At 42.9% G+C, this 27143-nt stretch overlaps 3 protein-coding genes across 4 annotated transcripts; 1 reads left to right on the top strand and 2 right to left on the bottom strand.

The window, feature by feature from the left end:
- Nucleotides 1–740: 740 nt before the first annotated feature.
- On the top strand, nt 741–11456 carry LOC108596571. The gene is given in 6 exon segments (XM_017982479.2): nt 741–2915; nt 3071–3337; nt 3393–3460; nt 3520–3581; nt 3645–7326; nt 7328–11456. Coding segments are annotated over 6 exon segments (9666 nt in total). The 5' UTR covers nt 741–1286; the 3' UTR covers nt 11286–11456.
- Nucleotides 11457–11868: 412 nt separating this feature from the next.
- On the bottom strand, nt 11869–14417 carry LOC108597773 (vesicular inhibitory amino acid transporter). 2 transcript variants are annotated; one of them, XM_017984489.2, is made up of 3 exons: nt 14277–14417; nt 13497–13769; nt 11869–13428 (listed from the first exon to the last, which is right to left on the bottom strand). In XM_017984489.2, exons 2-3 carry the CDS (start codon nt 13673–13675, stop codon nt 12132–12134), a joined length of 1476 nt encoding a protein of 491 aa, XP_017839978.1. In that variant the 5' UTR covers nt 13676–13769; nt 14277–14417; the 3' UTR covers nt 11869–12131. The 2 variants fall into 2 exon arrangements, with proteins under 2 accessions (XP_017839978.1, XP_017839977.1); XM_017984488.2 differs by having other exon boundaries at nt 13497–14417.
- A 471-nt stretch (nt 14418–14888) lies between these two features.
- LOC108595099 (putative transcription factor SOX-15) lies at nt 14889–24510 on the bottom strand. The gene is made up of 3 exons (XM_017980254.2): nt 24060–24510; nt 16643–17265; nt 14889–16586 (listed from the first exon to the last, which is right to left on the bottom strand). Exons 1-3 carry the CDS (start codon nt 24110–24112, stop codon nt 14953–14955), a joined length of 2310 nt encoding a protein of 769 aa, XP_017835743.2. The 5' UTR covers nt 24113–24510; the 3' UTR covers nt 14889–14952.
- Nucleotides 24511–27143: the final 2633 nt, after the last annotated feature.

Below are 27143 nucleotides of genomic sequence, written 5' to 3'. Positions count from 1 at the left end.
TATAATTTCGCATCAATGTCGCTCTATATATACTATATGCAGTTAATCTTGACTGTTATTGAGTACGGATGCGCCCACGCAACGCCTGACTAGACGAAAATGTGAATGCAAAAACAAAAACCAGCTCTGCTGACTAATCGTCGCTATGTAAGTATGTTTGTAATGTATATTATAATTGTGCATCCGTCAGACGGCAAAAAGCAGTAAAAGCTGCCAATTTTGGGCAGTGTGCTAATTTTGGTGCGATCTCTGGCCCGGCTTGCGTGTGGTTCTGGCTGGAGCTTGTAGCCGCTGGCGCTCATCAAGCAGCTGTTTGTTTTGGCTTTTGTGTTTTTATGAGCACTTTCGAATCATGCTATATACATATGTATTGGCCATATTGTGTTTATATAGGCTTATTGAACTCGGCTGCGTGGCAGAAAAAGGCGTTGAGCGTTTCTGTACTGTGTCTCAGCGCTTAGCCTACGCATTTTTACTCTCCACAGACAGACACACAAACATACATAACTCAATTGGCAACCTACGCGTCGCGTCGGCCTGGCCTGGCTTTTGGTTTTTGCCTTTTGCGAAGGCGCAGCGCTTTGCCTCTCGCTCGCACGCACGCGTGCAAAGCTTTATGAAGCCCACAAACGCTCAACGCTGCCGCCGCTAGCTGCTGCTGCTGCTTTGGCTTTTTGGCTCGAAAGCAGCTCCAGACGGCAGCAGCGTTGATCAGTACGTTTTGAGTTGTGCTTCGCGACGGTTGTCTGATCTTTAAAGTGCTTTACGAATACGAAAACGAAATATGCCCAATTGAGCATCTAAGCTAAAAAAATATATAAGTAATACAAGTAAAAAAAAAAGTATCTCTTCGGTTCATTGTATCTGTGTGTGTGTGTGTGCTAAGCTTTTTACGCTCGCGCTCATAAGTGTTATAACGCTCAAAGTATTCACCTTGCCGCCTGTTCGACTATCTCACACTCGCTCGCTCTCTCTGTCCCTCTCTTTCTCTCTGTGTGTGCGTGTCACTGTGTGTTTTTGTTATTTTCAACTTGAACTATGATACGCGCATAGAGTATATAAAACGCGAATATTTAAAAATAATTATTTCGACATTCCGCTCTGAAAGTTAGGCGACACTAATTACAATTAATACAATAGACACACACACACATATACTAATTAACAATTGTGATTAATAAAAGCAACGAAAATTCAACGAAAGTTTCAGTCAAGCGCACATAAATTATTCACCGTGCATAGGCAGTGATTACCTCATATCTGTGTGAAAAGTGAGAGACAACAAAATGGTATCAAAAAGCAATAAAAAGAAACAAGTGTCGCTGTCGCAGTCTGCGACAGCAGCAACTGAGACTGCGTCGGCGGCGTCGGCGTCCCACCCGCCCGCAACCTCGAGCACCACAACATCAGCAACGGCCTCGTCGAGCAAGCAAACGAAAAAGTTGGGTCCGCATGCAACGGCAACGCTTGAGACGAACAGCAGCTCGACCTCCATGGAGCACGAGTCGATTTCCTATGCGCCTGCGTCAAGCACTACTTTGACTACAGGTGGTAAAGGCTTTAGCTCCAGCAGCAGCTCCTCCTACACAGCAAAATCTCAATCTCAGTCGCAGTCACAGCAGTCGCAGTTGTATACCAGCTCAAGCCGTGCCAAGATCTCCAAAGATTATGCCAATGAGCAAATAATTTCGTCCATTGATTTGCTTGAAAGTGAAAAAAAGGAACCGGTCTTTTCGGTACCCATTGAGGTGGTCGAAATGATCCAAGCTCCAAGCGGCAGCGGCAGCAGCGGCATTTTAATGTCGGCCAGTGGTGGCAGTGTTTCCAAAATGTACACGTCCTCATCAAAATCGACAAGCAGCCAGCAGCAGGCAAGCAGCTCCAGTTACTTTGAGTCGACAACCAGTTCCAACCAGCACAGCGCCAACGAAACGCTCATTGCAAGCGAGAGAGCGGCAACGGCTACCGGTATGACATCATCGTCGCTGACAAGCAGCAGCAATATGTATGTGGATGTAACCGAACAGGTTGCCAACACCAGCAACAATACCAACAGCAAAACCAACACAAGCAGCAGCAACATCAACAGCAGCAACATTAACATCAACAAGACAAACGCAAACACACAAAGCACAAGCACAAACATCATCAGCAATGGCAGCGAATCTCAGAGCGTGCCAAACCTAAAGCTGCCAACAGCTGCTGATACGTCATCGACAACAACAACAACAGTGACGTCGCAACGCATTGTTGAACGCGAACCGGTCGGCACAACGTCATTAACTTCCACGCGCCGTGACGATAAACTCGTGAGCACAGCTGTTAGCGTTGATGTTGATAAACAAACGTCTTTGAGTGCCACAAAGTCCATCAACACCAACACCAACATCAACACCAGCAGTAGCAGCAATAAGCAGGTCAGCGAAAGCAGCGTCAATCGCAGCAGCAGCAGCAGCAGCAGCAGCACCAAACAGTCAACGGCCAATTCCAAAAAAGAGGTCTATGATGTAAAAACCAAGACCTGGACGGAATACAGCGATGGCACCACGCACAATACCAGCAAGAAGGGGCCCACATTTGAGCGTTATGTCAGCAAGGATACGGATGGAACCACCAAAATCACATATAAGAAGAAGATTTATGACCGTCGCAACAACATGTGGCGTGTGGTGGACGAACGTATTGTGGACAGCAGCAGTGATGTGGGCTATCCCGAAATAGTTGATGATGTCATCAATACCACAACTACGACATACACAACCAAAGTCTACGACACAAAGCTTGGCAAGTGGACAGTTGTCGACGAAAAGTCGTACACAGATACGAAAGCTTTTGTGCCCAATGACATTGCTCGTGAAATTGAGAAAGATAATACCGATGTAGCCAACATAACGACCACCACAGAAGTTACAAAGGTAAGCACCACTACTACTACTACTACTACTAGCTGTTATGCTTTTTATTATTTGTGTGCACTAGTTTGCTGGGTGTGCACGCTTGTGTTTGTTTGTAACTGAATTAAGGTCATTGCCTGTAGTACAAGTTGCTTAATGTATTTCTCTTGCTTTAGATATTTGATGCAAGCATTAACGATTGGCGTGTGCTAGACGAGAAAGTGCATACGGATGTCATTGAGAAAATTGTTGAGCAACCCAAAAAGACAGTCTATATAGATGAGTTTGTGGAAATTGAAAGGAACACCTCAATTAATGAAAACAATGAAAATATCACATTGAATCTAAACGAAACATCGAAACACAAAAATATTACCGAAAATATTTATGATGAAATCGATTATGTGCGCACTGATAAGCAACGCCTAGACGATTCAAGAACCGTAAGTTACTTGCTAGCGCCATTTTACCATGTTATTTAATTATGCTCAATTTCAGCGTGGAGTCGACAAAAACAAGAAAACAACACATAGCGAGAGGTGTATTTGTGAAATATGCACTTGCGGGTATGTTACATACAACATAAATGCGTGTTTTTGTTTAATAATTGTATTCGCATTTACAGTCGTCATCATTGTACAACCAGCACCACAAAAACCACTGAGAATACTGTTGTTGAATTTGATGGTAAGTATTTACAATATACAACATATTGCTTAAATTAAACTTTGTTAATTTCTATCAATTTAGATAACGTCGATGAAACATACACAAGGATTCGTACCAACACGTGGTCTAAAAAAGACATTCCTAAGAAAACTGAAGACATATTTGTAGATTACGTAGTTATTAAGAAGCCTGAAGACAACCTTAAGCTAGAGGGAGATTTTGTAGTACCACAAAAAGAACCGTATAAGCCAAGCGAAAGGCGCGAAAAAATTGTACACACTGACAACCTGCGTACTGAAGGCGAGATGACTTTTATTGAAAAAGAGGAATACCAATATATTGAACGCCCGGGATATGTCAAGCCCACAGACAATCTGAAGCCAGAAGGAGAGTTTTATACTCCAGAGAAACCAAAGTATAAGCCTGGCGAACGTCCAACACAAAAGATTCCAGAGGATAATCTGCGGCCAGAAGGCGAATTTTATACTCCAGACAAACCAGGTTATAAGCCTGCAGAGCGCCCTGTGCAAAAAAAACCAGTCGACAATTTAAAACCAGAAGGCGAATTTGTTGTTCCAGAAAAAGAAGGCTTTAGACCAGCAGAGAAACCCGAAAGGATCATCAGAAAGGATAACTTGACTACTGAAGGCGAAATGACATTTACAGAAAGGGAGGAGTATCAATATGTTGTACGCCCTGAACAAGTTAAGCCAACAGATAATTTGAAACCTGAGGGTGATTTCTATACACCAGAAAAGACTGGATACAGACCCGCTGAACGTCCAGAGCAAGTGAGGCCTACTGATAATCTGAAGCCTGAAGGAGAATTCTACAGTCCAGAAAAGCCGAAATACAGGCCGGGCGAGCGTCCAAGTCAAGTACGACCAGAAGATAATCTAAGGCCAGAAGGTGAATTCTACACTCCAGACAAACCCGGCTATAGGCCATCAGAACGGCCAGAACAAGTGAGGCCTACTGATAATCTGAAGCCTGAAGGAGAATTCTACAGTCCAGATAAACCGAAATATAGGCCAGGCGAGCGTCCAAGTCAAGTACGACCAGAAGATAATTTACGACCTGAAGGTGAATTCTACACTCCCGAGAAACCTGGCTACAGGCCCGGCGAACGCCCAGAACAAGTGAGGCCCACTGATAATCTTAAGCCCGAAGGGGAATTCTACAGTCCAGATAAACCGAAATATAGGCCAGGCGAGCGTCCGAGTCAAGTACGACCAGAAGATAATTTACGACCTGAAGGTGAATTCTACACTCCAGAGAAACCTGGCTATAGACCATCGGAACGCCCAGAACAAGTAAGGCCAACTGATAACCTGAAACCCGAAGGAGAATTCTACAGTCCAGAGAAGCCGAAATATAGGCCAGGCGAGCGCCCAAGTCAAGTACGACCAGAAGATAATCTAAGGCCCGAGGGTGAATTCTATACTCCAGAGAAACCTGGCTATAGGCCATCAGAACGGCCTGAACAAGTTAGACCTACTGATAATCTGAAACCCGAAGGGGAATTCTACAGTCCAGATAAGCCGAAATATAGGCCAGGCGAACGTCCAAGTCAAGTACGACCGGAAGATAATTTAAGACCTGAAGGTGAATTCTACACTCCCGAGAAGCCCGGCTATAGACCCGCTGAGCGTCCCGAACAAGTTAGGCCCACTGATAATCTAAAACCAGAAGGTGAATTCTACAGTCCAGATAAGCCGAAATATAGGCCAGGCGAGCGTCCAAGCCAGGTACGACCAGAAGATAATCTAAGACCAGAAGGAGAATTTTACACTCCAGAGAAGCCCGGTTATAGGCCCGCCGAACGCCCATTGCAGAAGAAACCAGTGGATAACCTGAAACCCGAAGGTGAATTTGTCAAGCCGGAAAAACAAGTCTACCGCCCTGCAGAGAAAAACGAAAGGATAATCAGAAAGGATAATTTGACAACTGAAGGCGAAATGACATTTACCGAAAGAGTGGAATATCAATATGTTGTACGCCCCGACCAAGTCAAGCCAACAGATAACCTAAAGCCTGAGGGTGACTTCTACACACCAGATAAGCCCGGATACAGGCCCGCTGATCGTCCAGAGCAAGTTAGGCCAACTGACAATCTAAAGCCCGAAGGAGAATTTTACAGTCCTGAAAAGCCAAAGTACAGGCCAGGAGAGCGTCCAAGTCAGGTTCGGCCGGAAGATAATCTTAGACCAGAAGGTGAATTCTACAGTCCAGAAAAACCTGGATATAAGCCCGCCGAACGCCCAGCGCAAAAGAGACCAGTGGATAACCTGAAACCAGAAGGTGAATTTGTCAAGCCGGAAAAACAAGTTTACCGGCCTGCAGAGAAAAACGAAAGGATAATCAGAAAGGATAATTTGACAACTGAAGGTGAAATGACATTTACTGAGCAGGTGGAATATCAATATGTTGTACGTCCTGAGCAAGTCAAGCCCACAGATAATCTGAAACCAGAGGGTGATTTCTATACACCAGATAAACCGAAGTATAAGCCAGCTGAACGTCCAGAGCAAATAAGGCCAACTGATAATCTGAAACCCGAAGGAGAATTCTACAGTCCAGATAAGCCGAAATATAGGCCAGGCGAGCGTCCAAGTCAAGTACGACCGGAAGATAATTTAAGACCTGAAGGTGAATTCTACACTCCCGAGAAGCCCGGCTATAGGCCCGCTGAGCGTCCAGATCAAGTAAGGCCCACTGATAATCTAAAACCAGAAGGAGAATTCTACAGTCCAGATAAGCCGAAATATAGGCCAGGCGAGCGTCCAAGCCAGGTACGACCAGAAGATAATCTAAGACCAGAAGGAGAATTTTACACTCCAGAGAAGCCCGGTTATAGGCCCGCCGAACGCCCATTGCAGAAGAAACCAGTGGATAACCTGAAACCAGAAGGTGAATTTGTCAAGCCGGAAAAACAAGTCTACCGGCCTGCAGAGAAAAACGAAAGGATAATCAGAAAGGATAATTTGACAACTGAAGGTGAAATGACATTTACTGAACAGGTGGAATATCAATATGTTGTACGTCCTGAGCAAGTCAAGCCCACAGATAATCTGAAACCCGAGGGTGATTTCTATACACCAGATAAACCGAAGTATAAACCAGCTGAACGTCCAGAGCAAATAAAGCCAACGGATAATCTGAAGCCCGAAGGAGAATTTTACAGTCCTGACAAGCCGAAATATAGGCCAGGCGAGCGTCCAAGTCAAGTACGACCAGAAGATAATTTAAGACCTGAAGGTGAATTCTACGCTCCCGAGAAGCCTGGCTATAGACCCGCTGAGCGTCCAGAACAAGTAAGGCCCACTGATAATCTTAAACCAGAAGGAGAATTCTACAGTCCAGATAAGCCGAAATATAGGCCAGGCGAGCGTCCAAGCCAGGTACGACCAGAAGATAATCTAAGACCAGAAGGAGAATTTTACACTCCAGAGAAGCCCGGTTATAGGCCCGCCGAACGCCCATTGCAGAAGAAACCAGTGGATAACCTGAAACCAGAAGGTGAATTTGTCAAGCCGGAAAAACAAGTCTACCGGCCTGCAGAGAAAAACGAAAGGATAATCAGAAAGGATAATTTGACAACTGAAGGTGAAATGACATTTACTGAACAGGTGGAATATCAATATGTTGTACGTCCTGAGCAAGTCAAGCCCACCGATAATTTGAAACCTGAGGGTGATTTTTATGCCCCAGATAAACCGAAGTATAAGCCAGCTGAACGTCCAGAGCAAATAAAGCCAACTGATACTGAAGCCCGAAGGAGAATTTTACAGTCCAGATAAGCCGAAATATAGGCCAGGCGAGCGTCCAAGTCAAGTACGACCAGAAGATAATCTAAGACCTGAAGGTGAATTCTACACTCCAGAGAAGCCCGGCTATAAGCCTGCCGAACGCCCAGTGCAAAAGAAACCAGTAGACAACTTGAAACCAGAAGGTGAATTTGTCAAGCCGGAAAAACAAGTCTACCGGCCTGCAGAGAAAAACGAAAGGATAATCAGAAAGGATAATTTGACAACTGAAGGTGAAATGACATTTACTGAGCAGGTGGAATATCAATATGTTGTACGTCCTGAGCAAGTCAAGCCCACCGATAATTTGAAACCTGAGGGTGATTTTTATGCCCCAGATAAACCGAAGTATAAGCCAGCTGAACGTCCAGAGCAAATAAAGCCTACGGATAATCTGAAGCCTGAAGGTGAATTTTACAGTCCTGATAAGCCGAAATACAGTCCTGGAGAGCGTCCAGCTCAGGTGCGTCCGGAAGATAATCTAAGACCAGAAGGAGAATTTTACACTCCAGAGAAGCCTGGCTATAAGCCTGCCGAACGCCCAGTGCAAAAGAAACCAGTAGACAATTTAAAACCAGAAGGCGAATTTGTTCAGCCGGAAAAACAAGTCTACAGGCCAGCAGACAAAACTGAAAGGATCATCAGAAAGGATAATCTGACTACTGAAGGCGAAATGACATTTACAGAAAGAAAGGAATATCAATATGTTGTACGCCCTGAGCAAGTTAAGCCCACAGATAATTTGAAACCTGAGGGTGATTTTTATGCCCCAGATAAACCGAAGTATAAACCAGCTGAACGTCCAGAGCAAATAAAGCCTACGGATAATCTGAAGCCTGAAGGTGAATTTTACAGTCCTGATAAGCCGAAATACAGTCCTGGAGAGCGTCCAGCTCAGGTGCGTCCGGAAGATAATCTTAGACCGGAAGGTGACTTCTACGCTCCAGATAAACCAGGCTACATGCCAGCCGAACGTCCAAAACAAGTGAAGCATACTGACAATCTGAAGCCTGAAGGTGAATTTTACAGTCCTGAAAAGCCAAAGTACAGGCCAGGGGAGCGTCCAAGTCAGGTGCGACCGGAGGACAATCTTAGACAAGAGGGTGAATTTTATACTCCTGAGAAGCCGAAATACAAACCAGCAGAACGACCCACGCAAAAGAAGCCAGAGGACAATCTCAAACAAGAAGGCGACTTTTATGCTCCAGAGAAACCAGGCTACAAGCCCGCAGAACGCCCTGTACAGAAGAAACCAGTGGACAATCTGAAGCCTGAAGGTGAATTTGTTACTCCACAAAAGCAAGTATACCGCCCAGCAGAGAAAAACGAAAGGATAATTAGAAAGGATAATTTGACGACTGAAGGCGAAATGACATTTATAGAGAAAAAAGAATATCAGTATGTTGTTCGGCCTGAGCAAGTAAAACCTACTGATAATTTGAAAACAAGTGGTGAATTTTACAGACCAGAAAAGCCAAAATACCATACAGCTGAACGTGTGACTGTTGTCAAGCATAAAGACAACTTGAAAATGGATGGGGACTTCTATACTCCAGAAAAGCCTGGATATAAGCCTGCGGAAAGGCCTAAGCAAAAGAAACCCCAAGACAATTTAAAACAAGAAGGCAAAATGCATATACCAGAAAAAGAATCGTTCAAGCCTTCCGACAAGGTCACAACTGTTATACGAAAAGACAACTTAAAGACAGAAGGTGAAATGACGTTTACCAGGAAAGAAGAATATCATCATGTTAAGAGACCTGATCAAGTTAGACCAAGCGATAACTTAAAGGTTGAGGGACCATTCTATACTCCGGAAAAATCAACCTTTAAGCCCGCGGATAGACCAGTTCAGAAGAAGCCCAAGGATAACTTAAAGCCTGAAGGTGAATTTTATCGAAAAACTGATAGGACTGAAACCGATAGCACCATGACCGTCCAGAGGGAAACACCAAAGCGTCCAGTAGATAATCTGAAGTTAGAAGGCACTATGACAGTTACAAGAAAAGATGACTACAACAAAACAACAACTCGTAAGACCAACATTGAGAATGTTCAGCGTACCCAGAAATACAAGCACAACAGTTCATCTATTACTTTGGGCAATGATACATCAATTCTAAAAACAACCAACCAAATGAACTTTGTATCTGGCAAGGATGCGATTAAGCAGGTCGACTCTAACAGTAAGAATCCAGTCGATGGTCTAATTATTGTTTCGACAAAGAAGGTTACAACAGTTGTCGGTGGGCGAGTTAAGAAGGAACCCGAAACAGAATATGTAAAGCGACCAGCTAAAATAAATGTTATTGAGAATGTAGCCAGAAATACAACTACAACGAATATTGAAAATACTCAAAACATTCACAAGGAATCAACTTCACTGCAAAGGAATGTTAATGTCTTGGAAAAGTCTTCAGTAAATACAGAGAAAATTACTGGCTCGACGGATATTAGCACAGCTAGAATTACTGGCTCTACTAGTAACAATACTACAAATGTTACTGACTCAACCGCGGACAATAGAGCGCTTCAAACTTCCTCAACAACAAGGACAACACAGCGCGGAAATACTGCAACCAACAACATAACAGGAGGATCAACAACTATTCATGGTACTACATCTACAAACAACATAACAGGTGGATCAACAACAATCCATGGCACTACATCAACCAACAACATAACAGGAGGATCAACAACAATCCAACAAACAAGTAACATAATAAGAGGATCAACAACTCACCATGGCACTACGTCAACCAGTAATATTACAAGAGGATCAACAACTATACATGGTACTACATCGACCAACAACATAATAGGAGGAGCAACAACACAGCATGATACTACAGCAACTAACACACATTGTAGCACAACATCACCCAACAACATAACAGGAGGCCCAACAACACAGCATGGTACTACATCAACCAGCAACATTACAAGAGGATCAACAACTATCCACGGTACTACATCGACCAACAACATAATAGGAGGAACAACAACACACCGTAATTCCTCAGCAACGAACACACATCATGGCACTACATCAGCCAATAACATAACAGGAGGTTCTACTACTCATGTGACCAGAGAGATTGTTACAGGTGGTACCACAGGTGGCTCGCAAGTTGTGGGCAATAATACATCGTCCAGCAATATTGTCACTGGTTCAACAACGCATTCGTCCTCGTCCAAGCACTTCCATCATAGAAAGAGTGAGTTCTCCTCGGAAGCTGATGTCTCCAATTCTATATTCCATCGCAAGAACACTACAAGCGATTCAAATGGCATGAACAGCAGCCTGACTTCCAACGGCAAAATGCAACGTAAGAGCATATTAAACTTGCATGAGCAACCCTATAGCTCTACTGCAACCGATCGTCAGAGCTATAGCAGCTTACATCGTCAAAATAGGGAGTCAGATTTAAGCAACAGCTACGCTACTGAACGTCGAAGCTGCAGCATGCATAAGGAAAACAAGGACCTTCTGATGAAATCGTCTTCATCTAATATGTCGCGTATTATAGCTGGCGGCAATGATGCCAATCGGTCCAATGTGGAGAGAACAACTACAACGCGTACTATTGTGTCGGGTGGTCTGGAATTTCCATCTCAATCCCATACTGAGCGTCATGTGACGCGTCATCGCGGCAACCAGCATGCCTCGAGCTTTGATTTTCCATCCTCCTCATACAATGCACATGGTCATACCGAGCGTGTTGTCAACGTACGCCGCGGCAATCAATCCTCCATTAATCTAGGCAACGAAAAGTTTACTGGCTCCAGTATGTATAAGAGTGAATATATAACTGCCCCAACAACAACGTGTGCTGTGCATAAGATTAAGCAAGGTGCATTCCAACATACCAGGAGTACGCATGATCATAAGTTCTATAAAACCTCCAACTAACAAGTCTTGTCTAAACTAACGCATATCATATTCATATATAGTGCCTAAGCAATCATGACAATATTTTTTTACAAACCGTACTAATTACCTAAAAGCAACTAATGTTCTTGAATTATTAACAATTAAATGTATACAACTTTATATAAAAATATATAAATTTTTAAAATACTATTTCCTTTGTTTTTATGAAATTTATAGTACGTATAGTAGTTACGTACTTTGTTGTAATAAAACATATAATACGTATGTTACTTAGTTCAAATTTAACGTGAGATGGATGTTTGGTTTTTATTGAGAATTTTTAAAAAGATGCTAGTGTTGTTTACAAGTACAGTAACTATATAATTCAAGCGTTTAAAAAAACGTATCAACTTTGTAGGTGTATATATATAAACAATGCGTTCTATCTATTGTTTAAAGACTTAAATACATGTTTGGTTTTGTATAATGGTGTACATATGCAGTTTATTGTTGTCCCATTTAAATTTCCACTATAATAAATAATACTCTTTTTAATAGTCGCATATATGTATAATAATATTGTCTAGCTTAAAATAGCTTAGGATTTCAGTAATATATATAAATATGTATATATATTTTATTTGTTTGTTTGGAAGACATTTGTTCGCTTTGTTTGGAAGACTTGCGTTTCGTTACTTACAGACTAAAGTTATTGTTTTTGTCGTCATGGACTGCAAGCTTGGCTAAAAAATATTAATAAATAACAATTATAGTTTTGGAAGACATGTTGCGCTAATTCGTTAGCCAAGAATGCAGCCCAAGTTATATATATATAACAATGTGTTTGCATTGTATTCGTATTTTTGTCGTTTTAAAATAAAATATTTAAAATGGAAGACCAATTTCGAATGCATTGATTAGTGCATTGCCAGAATCATAGATGCCTATAACGCCGAATAGCACGCCCAGCGCAATAATAATGTAATCCTTGGCTATTTCCTTCTGATCTAGCAGATGACCCTTGATCTTAATATGAAAATAACAGGGCCAGATAAAACTAAGCATAGTGCCCGTAAAGCTGCCAATAAAACCCATTAGTATGGAGAAATGCGGTATAAATATGGCCATAAGTATGGTGGTAACAATGATGCCCACACGGAAGCCCAGACCCCACACCTTAAGCTCACCATCCAGATTCCAAATGGTGGGGAATTTTGTCTTTGGCGGACCACGAAAGAAGTTGCGTTCAAGCAGTTCACAGGCAGCATAGTATGGCAAGGGATAGCTCAAGATGGCTTTGATGACCAAGAAAAAGTTAACCATACCCTTAAAGCCCTGGGAGTGCAGATTGTTGGTAATCACCTGCTGTGTATCATTTTGAAAGGTCAGAAAGCAGATGTAACCAAAGCCAGCTTTAAATACGGCGGCAGCTATGTGAGACCAGTCCAGCATCCAGTTGAACTTTGAGCGATCGATCATGTTGCCCTCGAGTGTGGGCAAAAATATTTGCGAAGTGTAGGAGAAGACAATGACGCCCAATGAAATGGGAAAGTTCTCCATGTCAATGCTCCAGCGGACCTTGGACCAGCCCCAGTCGCCAATTTGCAGCAGGCAATAGCCCAATATAACGGCATTGATTACAATATGCGACATGGTGCACCAAAAGGATAACGTAGAGACCATTTTGAGCGACTTAAGGAAGCCCATTGGCAGCAGAAAAATTCCCACGAACAGCATCCAAGAGCGAGAATCAAACGAGCCCTGCGGGTAAGTACCCGCCAGTAAATCTCCACAGACCACCACATAGAGTATACAGGTCATGAGCAGCTCTATAAGCTGGGCAATGCTAACGGCGCGTGCTCCTAACTTGGGTCCAAAACAGACCTTGGCAATGGCTACATAACTGTCACGCACACGCACCATCTGACCAGTTGTGGGATCCGGTTCGTAGAGGCACTGCACCAGCACTTTGCCCGTATAGCAGCAGATGTGTGCAATTCCCACCATCGCTATAATTGCCCAGTAGCCGCCATGCAGCACAGCAAACGGAAGCGATACAATAAACATGCCCTGTATGGCATTTGTCACATTCCATCCCGCCTGGAACTCGTCGATTTTGGAGCCGCCGCCACCCTCACCCTCGCAGACAAACGAACTGCCTTCAGAGGCTATGCTGCTTTGCCTAGAAAGAAATGCAAAGAATTATTGTCAAATGCTGGCGCAGCGTAGCTACCTATTGTTGATACGCACCTGAAGCCATCCGTCTGCTGATATCTACCATCGTACTCGTTGAATGATGTGCTCTGGTATTCGTTTTTGTATTCACCCTCAGCCTCACCCTCATTGTTCCATGCTGTGGCATTGCGAAACGGATTTGAGCTCATCTCTGTGGTCTGCTCGCTGCCATCGCCTTCGCCTGCTGTAAACATGGCTTGACCTTGAGACTGCGCAAAGTTCTGCTGCGGATTGCTGCCGCTCGCTCCGCCTGGCTGCTGGTAATCCTTGCGGTCTGGAATGGTCTGTCTGGCCGTTTGCATGGCCACATTGAGTATGTTCTTCAATGGTGGCAATGGAGGCAATGGCGTAGCTTTCAATTTCGTTATGAATGACATGATGGCTTTATTTCAATTGTCTTTTGCTTTTGCTAATTTTTTTTGATATTGCTCTCTCGCTTGCGCTTTTTGCTACACTTTTTGGTGGGTGGATGCTTTTGATGTGAATGCTGTGGGTGCTGTTTGGTGGGGATGTTGGGGTGGCTGGGTGACGGCGGCCCCTTTTTTTTCAAGACGTGCGACTCGGACGCCTTATGTGCGTTTGTGGCTGTAGTATATCGATTTTGTTGAATTTGTTGTCGAATGGCTTAAACACGTTTTAAATTTTTAATGCATTAGTTAACGAACTTATACACAAAAGCAAATTTGCTTTCGAATTTTAATAATGGAATCTTTTATGTACAATTTTGTGGCAGCACACAAATGGCGCCCGACTGCTTTTGCTTTACAGTTATGTGCACATTTTTATTAAGCTCACTTTTCTTTCTTTCTTTATTTTATGGTGCGCCACAACTATTGCTGCATTTTTGTGAAAAATTAACGTTGAAATTACTGGAAAAACTAAAAGTTAAACTAATATTGTATTGGAATTTTATGTAACGTGCGAAAATCCTTCAGCCAAGGCTCCGCAGCAAAGAAAAAGGAATTTTCTTTCGTTTGACGTTCAACTGCGCTGCCTGCGCAGGCGTCAGCTCTCTGCCAAATTTCTATGTATTGGGTAGCATATGTTTTGCTTGTGGAACGCAAGTGCACAATGCGTTCCACTTCAGTTCAAAAGCGCATTTGGCGCGCATGTTAATTCAGTTGCAATCAGAGCGTGCAGGTATCAAGTCAAATAAATAAGTATAGCTAAAATTTGACCAATTATGAAAATGAAGACTGCATAAAATAAATAAATATAGAAAATTGGTAAATAGTAAAATACCTAAATTCAAAACATTGAAAGCCATTTGCAAGTACCTAAAAAGTACTGTTCATAAGTACTGTCCCACTTAAATAAAATTCACAAATCAAACTGACGCTGCATCAACCAATTCCATTGTCGTCTCGCAAAAAAAAGAACTTTTATTCATTTTAATGCACTAATTTTATTAATGTTAAAAAGCAAGCTACATACATTTAATGTACAATTTAAAAAGAGAGCGTAATTAAGCTTAAGTGAACCTAAACCAATGTTGCGCAAATTTAACAATATCCGGAATACAGACGCCAGCCCGCCAAGGGTCAATTGCTAAAGCAGGTCTTGCGCACGCCCGCCAGGATGTTGCTAATCTCGTCGTCCTTGCGTCCCGGCTGCGCATGCTGATGCTGCGGAGGATTCTCAAAGAGCAACTCATTGCCATTGGCTGCAAAATGATGGTGTGCATGATGATGTGGATGCGTGTGTGCATGCGGGTGCGTAAGCGGCTGAACATGTTGCATGGCCAGATGTGGCGCCACTGTTGCTGTTGTTGTGGTTGTGGCTGTAGCGCTGCTCTGCTGTGGGAGCAGCTGCTGCGGCAGTACATTCGCATCATAATAGTATGCTTATAGGGCAGATAAGTGCTCTGCATGGACTGCGCGGCGGCATAGGAGCCACTAGCGCTTGTACTTTGCTGGAACGGCACCGCCAGCTGCAGCGGGAAGTGCGTATACGGAAGCTGCGTATAGTAGCTGCTGCTAGTGGGCGGTGGTGGATGTGGCGGCGCTGCAGCTGTTAACATGGCATTGTTGTATGCCTCCGCCTCATAGTCATCGTAGTTTTGATTTGTGTCCGGATACTTGGCGCACTTCTCGGTGCTCTCCTTCAGCTGCTGCTCATAGTCCAGCTCGTTGCTCTGGTAGCGCAGAAAATCCTCATACTGCATTCCATACGCATTGGCATTCACTTGTGGCAGGTAATCGTTGCTCACAGCGCCGCCGCCGCCCAGCTCGTTCATGCTCATGGCCAGCGTATAGCTGTTGAGCTCTGTGTTATTGTTGCTGCTGCTGCTGCTGCAATGTTGTTGCTGCTGCTGCTGCTGTTGTTGTTGCTGCTGCTGTTGTTGCTGCTGCTGCAACAAGTTGCTGGCGCGTAAATTGCTGCTGCTGCTGCTGTTCGTTTCATCATCCGCACTGGACACTGGCGGATAGAAAGTGCCTTTGACAGAGTGTCCATGATCTAAGAGCCCGCGATTGTTGCAAGTCACATACATGCCACGTGCGGCCACTACTGCTACCGAGCTGGCCAAGGGATATGAGGCATACAAGTTTGTTGACTGCTGCTGTTGCTGCTGCTGCTGCTGCGTCGCCTTGGCTTTGTCCTCTGCCTTGCTGGACTTTTTGCTGGCACGACTTGCCGGCGGCTTTGTGAGTTTCTTCAACAGCAACGAGCTCTCGTAGCTTTGATTGGCTGCTGCCTGCGCCTCGTTGCAAGTGGCGGCCAGCGCTTCGATTTGCTCCGTGCTATCGGCATTGCTGTAGCAATCTACGGAGCTGGGCGAGTAGCTGGGCTTAAGCGGCTGCTCATAGAGCGCGCCCACATTTTGTGGCGTCGAATTGCGGCTATCATCGGTGGGCGTATTGTAGCTGGCGCTGGTCAAAGGCGGCGTTGCTGCCGACAGCTTATTGGGCGTAGCTTTGGCGCTGGCTGGGGAATCAGCGGTGCTGTCCTTGCCGCCCGGCTGCAGTGTGCGCAGCTTGGACTGCTTGCGTCGGCGTGGGCGATACTTATAGTTGGGATGCTCGGTCATGTGTATGACACGCAGACGCTCCGCTTCCTCCACATACGGACGACGATCCTGCGGCGTTAGCGAGCGCCATTTTTTGCCTGCATAAAGTTTGTATTATTTTTTTAATTTGTAACTTTGTAATCCTTTTACTCACCCAACATTTTGCTTAGATCTGCGTTGTGCAAATCGGGATTCTCATCGGCCAGTTTCTTGCGCTCGATCTTGGCCCACACCATGAACGCATTCATTGGCCGGCGTATGCGTGACTCTTTGGCACTTTTTGACTGATTGCCGCCAGCTCGGGGCAGCGCCTTGTGCCGCTCCAGATAGCCGCAGTTGGGCGCACAAATGTCGCCCTTGTAGTCATAGCTCCACATGGATGCCGCCGGCTCCACGCATTCCTCCTGCACAGCCATCAGACCCGGATGCGACAGAAACTTGTTCAGCACCGTCGTGCCGCTGCCACCTCCCAGCAACGGTATATTGCTGCTTATAAGCGTTGCAGCGCCGCCAGTGCCAGTCACGCCATATCCACTGGACACCATCGGCGAGTGACTGTGACTGTGCTCATTATCATAGCCCGATGTTTGTATGGCCGGAGAGTGCAGACTGGGCGAGGAGTGCTCGCTGCCCTGCCGCACATGGTAGATGCCATCGCTGGGACTATCGTGCAGCATTCGTCCGTCGTTCAAGTAGCTGCCATGCTCCGGATAATCGCTGCCCACCGTGGAGTGGCTGTACTCCGGCGTGCGCGACACCAGCGGATACTTTTTAGCGCTGCAATAATTGCGGAAACAGAGGATTGGCATTAAATAAAGTTTTGCTAAGTCATACAAGACTAATTCATTATAAAAAGATTAAATCAATACTTTATTATAGGTACAATTTGAAATTTTAACTTTTAACACAAAAACCATTTTAATTTATATTATAATGTATAATTATTTTCTTCTATTAGTATTTTATGGCAATTCCTTACAGGCTTAAAAATCAAACTTGGCCAACATATCTATGATAGACTCCTAATAATCGAATATTGCATATATCAGTTTATATTTTATAAATACAACAGGCAAAATATGTATTAGAATATGTTATGTTCAAGTGGTACAAGGTAACGTTGCGTATGAGCAATTAAATTTTAAAATTTGTGTACATATGATTTTCATATTTATTTAACATGTAGATCGAAAGTTTACTATCCAGTTTGACTGGCTTTGGCTTAAGAGGTCGTATCGATTGTGCGGAATATAACAATCGAAGATAAATTAAAAATTAGTAAACATCAGTTAATCAGCTGCAGATTACCAAGAAATACAAATTTTTGGGGTAAAAGAAGAATCAACCGAAAGCGTTTATGAGTCACAAGTCTCGAGCAGAGATTGTCACAGTCATAAAAATGCTGAACGCAGACTGTTAATTAGTGTTGCACAGGCTTGTGCGAACATGCGCTGTACATTGTTTATTTTGAGCTACTGTAGAGCACATTGGCGAGATAAAAATGCGCGCCATTCACGGTTTATAATGATATTCAAAGACGCTGCTAAATACGTTGACAATTTTCACATTGCAGACACGCATATAAAAGAGGGAAAAGCAAAACTGAAACACAGCAGCAGCTGGAGGAGGAGGAGGAGCAGGCGGGGGGCAGCATATCGGTTGCGCTGCTTAATGTCAGTGGACATAAATGTAAATTGGGCGCGTGCAGCTATTGTATTATCAAAGGAGGCCGCAACGCAGCCGAGGATCGTACCACAAGGCAACCGGCAATGGGCAACGGACAACGAGAGCCGCCGTTTTGCCAAGCAAAAGACAGAAGCCAGGAGCTGTAGCTGTAGCTGTGTGTAGCAGCGAGCCTGTGGGCACAGTTTGTGGCTGGCTGGCTGCCTTGCGGCCTCGAGAGCAGAGCAGACCAGACCTTTATGCATAACTTTTAAAAGTTGCGACATATCGACACATTTCAAAGTAATTCGGCTTCCAGGAATTCAAGCAGAACGAACGAAGGCAGAAGCTGCCGCAGCCGCTGCTCCAGCTCCAGCTCCAGACAAGTTTAAATATTGCTCCAAAAGCTCCCTAAAGGGCGGCACAGACAGCGTCTATCTCGCTCGCACTCTCTTTGCACTGAGCTCGCTGCTTGTTGCTCTTGCGCTGGCTCGATTTGTTACCGTTTGAATTTATTGCTGCCCACTACACTTTTGGTCTATTGTCTTGGCCTGCTCTGGCTCTTTTGCCTACCAACTTGGATAAGAGTTACCAAACAAGCAGCGCGGCCTAATTGTTAGCTGCTGGCTCTGGCGCTCTAGTTTCCGCTTTCTTTAGGCTCAAAGCCACAAACATTTTCATAGACCCCAAGACAGCAGCAGCAGCAGCAGCAGCAGCAGCCAAGTCGTCGGCAAATGTCGGCTCAAAAGCCAGGCAGACCCAAGGCAGCCAAGGCCCAAACGCTGCAAGCTCCGCGTCTTTTTGGTTGGATAATTTATTGAGGGTGCCTGGGTGACATCGTTACGTTTTTGATATTCGGTTGCGGTTGCGGTTGCGACTGCCGCTAAATACTTGCCCCATGCTACACACAGTACAAAAATTATGCCGTCGCTGTCCAGCTGGGGGCAACTGGCAGTTGGCTAAAGTCGCTTTGCTTTTGGCTTTGGCTTTGGCTTTTGGGCTTTATCCTAAGCGCACGAAGCACGATGCGGCAACGGCGACGGCAGCGGCAACTTGGCTTAGCCCCCAGTCTTAGCCATTGGCCCTGATTTTAAAATAGGACACATACAGTGGCCGGTAAGTTGGCATTTTTATGCGCGCAAAATGTCAACATCTTTGCAAAATGCCACATATTCCACATTGCAGGCCCGGCCCGGCTTGGTTCGACTCTGCTCGGCCCGACCCTGTCCGCTGTCCAAGCTGCTGTCTGCGCTGTCCTCTCGGGCTCGTTGCGTTGTCTGTTTGTCCAGCCTGTCCAAGTACTGAACGTCCGCAAAGTTTTGTTTACGACAAGCGCAAATGCGACGTTGTCGCTGCTGGTGGCTTCTACTGTGCCTCACTTGCAACTTTGTAACCAGCAACAGGCCACAGCAGCATTGGGGCAACTTTGCCTTTTAACAAGCTTCATTCAGAAGCCGCATTGATCTCGGCCCAGCGCAATGAGAGGCAGACAGGAGAGAGTGAGTGTCAGTGTCAGCGTTTTAGCATATTGTGATTCATATGACGCCCCACTCCCCACCCCTCATCGTTTTTAACTTCTACTTTAAGTCGCCGGCAGTTTGTCGCTCTGATTTTCATTTGAGCCTGACAACTGCGCACTTAATTACAAAACTTTTATGCAAAACTGTGCTTCTGCTTCTTCTTAATCCGCATTACAACTGCAGTTACAGGTCCAAGCGAAAGTGAGCTCATCTCCACCATTTATAGCCCAAGTCTCCATTTTTAGCTTTCGAACAATGCTCGAGGTTCGCACGTTCCGAATCTCCCGACAAATGCTCGTAAATTTTCGCTCTTCGCTGCCGCGAAAGTTGTAACAAATTCTAACTAATTTTTTCAAAAACTTTTCCAACTACTATTCCCTGCAATATAATATATGCAGCAATATCATATAATATATATGGTATACTATAGCGGCTTAGCTGTCACTAATGAATCTTTAGTTTAGCATGTGCATAAATTTATTTCTTAAATATATGTGTGTATTATTTATTAATTCAAAAGCGAATGTTGAGTTTTGTTATCTGTTACACTAATTGGAATTTATTATATGTATGCTTAATTTGTTATCATTTTAACTAATTAGCATTTGTACAATTTTCTCATGAACGTAATTGCTTTTTAAAAAGGTTTTTATTAAGATAATGTCGTCAACATCTAAATCTTGTCTGATTTTAATGTAAAAGTAAGCTGAGTTGCTACGGAATTCTCTAGAGATTTTAGCCTGACATTTCTCAAAGCTAATTGTAGTTGCATTTATAGGTATTTAAAGAGATTTTATTGATCGGTATTTAATTATATGATTATAGCTATTTAAAGAGATTTTATTGATCGGATTATTTAGTTGTGTAACTTAGAGTTGCTCTCATTTATATCTTTAATGCATTTCTTAGTTTACTGATTTATTGGTTTGTTTGAATTTGATGCTGCCAAGTATAAATATACGAAAAGCAATGGCTAAATTCAAAAGACTTAGGCTACAAACTTGGTATATATTTAATATTTTGGCTTCCAAAAAATTCTTGAACTTGCGCTTGGGCTTGATGTCAAAATATTTTAAAGTCAACGCTAACTGTTTTAAAATTTTAAAAAAATTTATAAATTTCGCTTCGTTTTCAAAACCAAAATTTTATTTTGTACTTAAACCAAAGTGTGTATTTATTATATTTGATACTCTTAAGTTATTCAAGTATTTTAAGCTATGCATATCGCATATAAATACTTTTCAATAATCCAACGTTTCTATTGATGTTAATAGTTAGTTATATGCCTATAACATTCCTTTATTTTATTTTAAAAAACCTTTCTTGCTCTCAATGCTATGAATTCGTTCTGTCATAAGATAAAATGCATAAATTTCTGACTGCCATATTGATGAGGCAGTCAGTTAGCGCTTGTAAGCGTGGTAATAAAAGCCATTTTGGTTTTTATGGCCAGAAGTGGGTGTGGCCTGGGCCACAAGATGCCGCATCTTGACGGCGGCACACTCTCGGCATCTGCTCCATTTGCGGTCTATTGGCTGGTACAGGCGCCCCGAAACCCGAATACATTTGTTACCAACTGATTTCAGTTTACAAAACAAAACCTGTCTGCGCTGGCATGGACTGGGCCTGTTGGCCTGGCCAACAAGAGCTCTGCCTGTTGTTGTTGTTGTTGCCTTTGTTGCTGTTGCTGTGGCTGTTGCTGCTGGTGCCAAGGCGATCGCGGCCCAGGTGTGATGTACTGGAATAACTTAACGACGCAGCTCCAATGCATACATATGCATGTGCTTATGTGTGCGTGTGCCTTGGCTTTGTGTGTGTGTGTGTGTATATATGTAGATGTTGACCAATAAGCATAAACAGCAACAGCATCCGGCCTGAGACCGCCATCTTAGCGCGTCGGCGCTGCTTTAATGAACCAACTTGAAGGTAAAAAATAAAAAAACAACAACAAAGCCGCTGCTACCTGTTGGCAATGCGAATGCGAATGAGAGGCCAGCAACAAGACCTGAGGCCCATACGCATACGCCTTGCATATGCAAGTTTCACACACACATGCATAATTAAACTAATGAAGCGAATGAGAACAGCGCTGGGCTCTCTTTTGATGTTGTGGGCGCTGCCAAGAGAGATCACGAGCGCACATCCGTAGCCGATGACGCTGACGTTGCCGTCGCCAAAGCAACAACGACCCAAGACCCAGTTCTCACACAAAACCAATTTTCAACTACGCCAAGACAACAACAACGAACGAAAAATCTAAAGAAATAACTATGTACGGGCAAATGTAATGGATTTTATCACGCACACACATACTAACTATATAGCGAGACCAACAAGACTTGGTTTTGCATTAAATTATATAGCCAGGTACTTAAAGCCATGCAGAAATGTAGCTGCACTTACCAAATCACATAGGGAACCCAGTATTTAATATATAGTATAGTTTCCAAGGAATTCATAAGCTAAAGCTAGTTATTTACAGCTCATTTATTTGCTGGCGTCAGTAATTTTCAACTTTTACTTTAGGAACTCAACAGAAATTAATGCAACTACGCAATTTCCATAATGTGTTGGCTTTAATATATTTTGGAAATTAATTTTTGAACTTTAAAAAATGCATTAGCTGTTGTAATTGAAGTTAAGTTTGGGTTTAAAACAAACTTTTTATATGCAATAATTTTAAACTCAAATATTCTTTGAAATATAATTTTGAAACTTATTAATGCGTGCATCAAAATTGATTTAAAATTAAGTTCTATATATAAATTATATATTATTTATATATCAATGCTAAACTCAAAGATTTTATACATTTCAAGCTGAATTTATAATATTATATTTAATTTAATAAACTTAGCTCGATTTTTATTAAATATTTAACTCAAATATCTTATAGATTGCAAGTCTAATCCATAATTTATCAGCTCGATTTAAATACCGCTATTGAAAGTAACATCAAACGCACTTAAACTCACTTCGATCACATATTATTTTTTAACACTTTGTAATTATACTCGTCTGAACACGACTCATTATAAATTAAATAATTTAATAGTTTAATCAGCAATTAGATTTTCCAACATGTAATTCGTATTTACTTTAATTAACCGCAATTCCCATCGATTAACATTTCAGCGGAAAATATAAATCTTCAAAAACACTTAAACTTAAAGTAATTTCCTATAACTTTAATTTTACGAGCTTGAGCTCCATAAAAGTCAAATGAACATTAAAAAAAACTATTCAAATGTATAACAAATAATGCAGATTAAAACTAAAGTTGGACTGGCTTTAATCTATGTAGTATTGTTATGTCTCAGTTTGATTTATAGATCAGATGAAAAGGCATAACAATTGAAGCACGTCACGTGCCGTGCTATAAAGTTGTTGGGTAACAAAAAATAAATACAAAAATAACTTGAAAAGAATTCAGAAATGTGTCAAAAAATGCGACAAGCTTTCGCCGAAAGTTACTCAAAGTATTTTCAAATGAAATGTGTCATGGGAAACTTTGAGTTACAGTCTACGAAATGAATTTAAAGCTTAAACTAAAGTTGGATAAATGTAAATATGAAGCATAACTATCAAAGTGTTTAGATCAAAACTAAATCATTATAATGAGCAAAACCGCATGATGACCTCTCTACGGAGAGCTCTATATACTTATATACATATATATATATATATATATAGAGAGAGAGAGAGAGGTGGTTGCAAGTCGTATATAAAGTTTTATAGCGTTACTTTGCTCTTTTAACTTTTCTTGCTGACCGAGCGTACTACTCTTGGTTTACTTTCCACTTGACCAATTCCGAGTCCGAGTCTGCTGTCTGAGCTCTGAAGAGAGCTCTGCCCAAGACGGTTCTAAATTATTCGCGGGCGTGTGTTTTACATATTCACACAGAACGCACACAGTGAAACGAAAAGCGGACAAACGCATACAAGTGCAAGTGAGAGAGGGGTGGGGCGCTGGTCGTAGCGGCAGCGGGGGAGGTTGTTGGTAAGGGAGCAGGGAGCAAACAGGTGAAGCACAACTATAAAAACAAACCAAGCTAACTTTCGTATAAATATATGTAGATATATTTATATACATCAGTAGTTGCATATGTATGCGTTGCCTGCTGTCGTGTTTTAGATTTAGTTGTAGCCCCAACTGTGTGACTAAGAGCGCATAGTATTAGTTTATATGCTTAAACTATATATGCATATAAATCTGTGTGCGCCTGTGTGTGTGTGTGCTAGAGAATTTCTTCACCACTACAAGCGCGTTTCCATTTTTCATTATGGTTATTATCTTGAAGATATGTATCTTCGCTTCGGTTGGATATAATTAAACAGCGAGAAAAAAAAACGTATTTTTTTTTAGCATGGGAAAAATGTAAATATTACTTGTAATTTGTTAGCAGATGATGTGGATGTTCGTGATCATATGAGGGTTCCATTTTATACGGCTACGGCAACAGCAACGTAACGTGGTAACGGTGACTCTGACTCTCCAGCGACGACGACGACGACGACTGTTGTTGTTGTTGTTGTTGCTGGTGGTTGTTGTTGTTGTTGGTTGGGGCTTTGCTTTAGCTTTAGCAGGGCCAGCAGCAGCATTTTGCTTAATGTTGCATTATGCCGTTAGTTTTTTCCCTTGCAGCCCAAGCATTTTGCCCACTATGAGATTTTCGCTGTTGTTGTTGTTGCTGCTGCTGCTGTTGTTGCTGCAGTCTTTTAACTGGCATGTGTGAATTTGTGTCTATTTTGTTGTCTCGTTATGTGTTTATATATGTATCTGTGTGCTAGTTTAGGCCCTAACCCACATTGCAGGCACGTAAATTACAGATTTTGCAATGAATTTTTAACATAATTTGCTTTAAGCACATATCATTTAAAAGCTCTTTTCACATTTCTCACAATTTAGCACAATTTTAGCACTAGCACAATTCAATTAGCCGTTTAGAGCTAGTGATTAACTTTTGCGCAATTTGTCAGCATTTGTGTTATCGATAAAATTGAATTGGATTTTTCGCCGTTTCGTTTGCTCCCACCGCACGATTGGTTTTGGTTTTTGGTTTTGACTTTTTGGCGCAGCGCGTTTACAACAATCACGAAAAGTCTTGCGACGACTAATGAACGTATCTGGTGCTTAAAATCAAGGGCTTCAACATTTCACAAACAAAAAATCGACAACAACAACATGAAGAAATCGCCGCTGCTCTCGGCACAACGTCGCGGGGCATACAACTTTACAATGCTCTTGGGAAAATGCACACAGCACACTGAACAACGCATTGGCATATAAACCGGGCCTATATAAGTATATACACACTGCTAGATACACTCGCACAGCCACAGCTACAGATACAGATACATGGCGCACGGTATGTAGATATATTTATGATTATAAGCTCGACTCAAGATGAAAATGTGTCCACAGACTTAAAACTTGGCACTCGGAGCCGCATGTACCACGCCGATGACGAACCGCAAGCTAACTGGCAAATGGCAACTGCCAACAAGCAACTGGCAACTGGCAACTTGGCTTAAACTCGGAACGCTGGAAACGCTGCTGCGCCGTCTCAGCAGTCTCTCTCGCAGGTTGACGGGTGCATAAGGCCAAAAAGCACACGAGCAAAACCTTTTGCGCAGTCTTGGGAGAGCGAGAGAGAGCAACAGTGGCAATGTCAGCTGCGCAGCAAAGCGTAACGATCTCCGTCTCCCAGTCTCAAACAGCAACAAAGCCAACAACAGCAACAGCAACAGCAGCAGCAGAGCAGCAGCAGCAGCAGCAGCAACAACAGCAACAGGCATGCGGCAAGTTCTTTTGAATCAGCCTTATTTAATATTCCTTCTCGCCGCGTTTTAAATATCAAAAGAGAGCGTCAAGCTCCAAGCACACACACACACACATACACACGCACACATGCACAGTGACAAAACCTGTTCTCAACTTGAGCTTGTTGTGGGAGAGACAACTTTGCATTTGGTCTGTTTCAATTGGTGGAGACCCCAACAGTTAATGTCTTTGTATGTGTGTGCTAGCTCCATATACACACACACGCTTATGGGGGCCCACATACAAATGCAGGCATATATGCAAATGCTGTAACATGCGGAACCTTTGTCTATTTTATAAAGATATCAGAGGATTTGCCTATTAACACGTCTGATAAAATTTGTGCCGCAAAATTATAATAACATTATGCAGCTAATTAGTGCAGAGAAATTCATGTGGCGCCCACAGCATAATTGTAAGCTTAATTTGCTTAAGCTCTTCATATTAATATTCAAATAGAGCCATATTTAATTTTTATTTCATACTCCACCCACTTGGCCAAAAGGCCGACTGATTGGTATCCAGCTAGCGATAAGCTTCTAAATTGCATATTGCAACAACTGTGAGCCAAGCCCTGGCCGACAGCAAACTCCTCAGCTGAAAGTGCATTCGGCCACGCGTAAAGCTTTAATACACACAAAACGAAAAAAGACAAAAACAAAAACAAGGTAGAGTTCATAATTAAGCGCCAGAATGCCAGAAACTTTGCTCCTTACTCATGGGTTAGATGCAAAATATTTGTTTATCACATCGCGATAATTGCCGGCGGCATTTCGGCTGGGGTCCGTCGATTTATGCGCAATGCAACGAGGTTTGGGCCAGCCCAGCAGAGAGGCCAAACGCAAAGCATAAGAGGAAAAACAACCAAAAAAAAAACAAAACAAAACGAAGACACAAGAAGCGTGTGCCGACCGCCTTTGAGTTGAAGTTGGAGTCAAAGTCGGATACCGAGACAGAGGATCAAAGCGTGCCTCGTTGGTGGGTACAGGGTCCAACGGCAACAGCCTATGCCATCCTCTGCTCCAAAAATGTGGGCGTGTGACACTTGAGCTGCTATCGCCAGCGCATCTCTGCTTAAATGCAGCTAAAGCCAAAACAAATTATTGATAAGCAGCTCGCCCTGCCAATTGCACTGCAAGAAATCCCTTTGGCCACACACTCATTCCTTCATTGGTGGTGCAACTTAAACCAAGATTTCGCTCAGTGCATGTTGCTCGCACAAGTTTTGCTGTAGGTGCAGTTGAAGCTTATCAGAGATGAAGCGCGGCACACGTTGGTCCAGACTTTGGCTGCCTCTGCCGCTGAATGAAGCATATACGTTGATGTTGATTGCTGTCTGTTGGTTTTGGCTCGGCTTTTGGGTTATGTAAGCTGAGGTCGTTGTGTGCAATACCAGCTTTCAGCTGGAGTCGCTGCGGTAGGTATAATAATCTACAATATTAAAATATTGTGCTAATCCTTAAAACTTTTAAAGCTGCGAGTTGAACTTAAATTATACATTAATTACTTGCTTTTATATATATTATAGCTGTCTACATATTTTATGTAGCTTAGATTATTGGTATATGAAGCTCATAAAATTTTAATTTGCTGTAACGGACTTCCCACTTTTAAAAAAAAACGCGGCTCTTAACAGTGCTGGAAAGCGG

This window comes from Drosophila busckii, chromosome 2R (genome assembly GCF_011750605.1).
Source record: "Drosophila busckii strain San Diego stock center, stock number 13000-0081.31 chromosome 2R, ASM1175060v1, whole genome shotgun sequence".
NCBI classification, from domain to species: Eukaryota; Metazoa; Arthropoda; class Insecta; order Diptera; family Drosophilidae; genus Drosophila; species Drosophila busckii.
This window is presented reverse-complemented; position numbering and strand designations above follow the sequence as displayed.

Bases quoted from the DNA above. Each gene is read 5' to 3' on its own strand.
- LOC108597773 (XM_017984488.2), bottom strand. From the start codon at position 13,858: ATGTCATTCATAACGAAATTGAAAGCTACGCCATTGCCTCCATTGCCA. The intron at 13,429-13,496 runs GTGCGTATCAAC...ATTTCTTTCTAG, and splicing joins CAGCAGACGGATGGCTTCAG to GCAAAGCAGCATAGCCTCTG.
- LOC108595099 (XM_017980254.2), bottom strand. From the start codon at position 24,112: ATGGAACCCTCATATGATCACGAACATCCACATCATCTGCTAACAAAT. The intron at 17,266-24,059 runs GTAATATTTACA...CAATTATTGCAG, and splicing joins CATCTGCTAACAAATTACAA to CGCTAAAAAGTATCCGCTGG. The intron at 16,587-16,642 runs GTGAGTAAAAGG...AACTTTATGCAG, and splicing joins AGATCTAAGCAAAATGTTGG to GCAAAAAATGGCGCTCGCTA.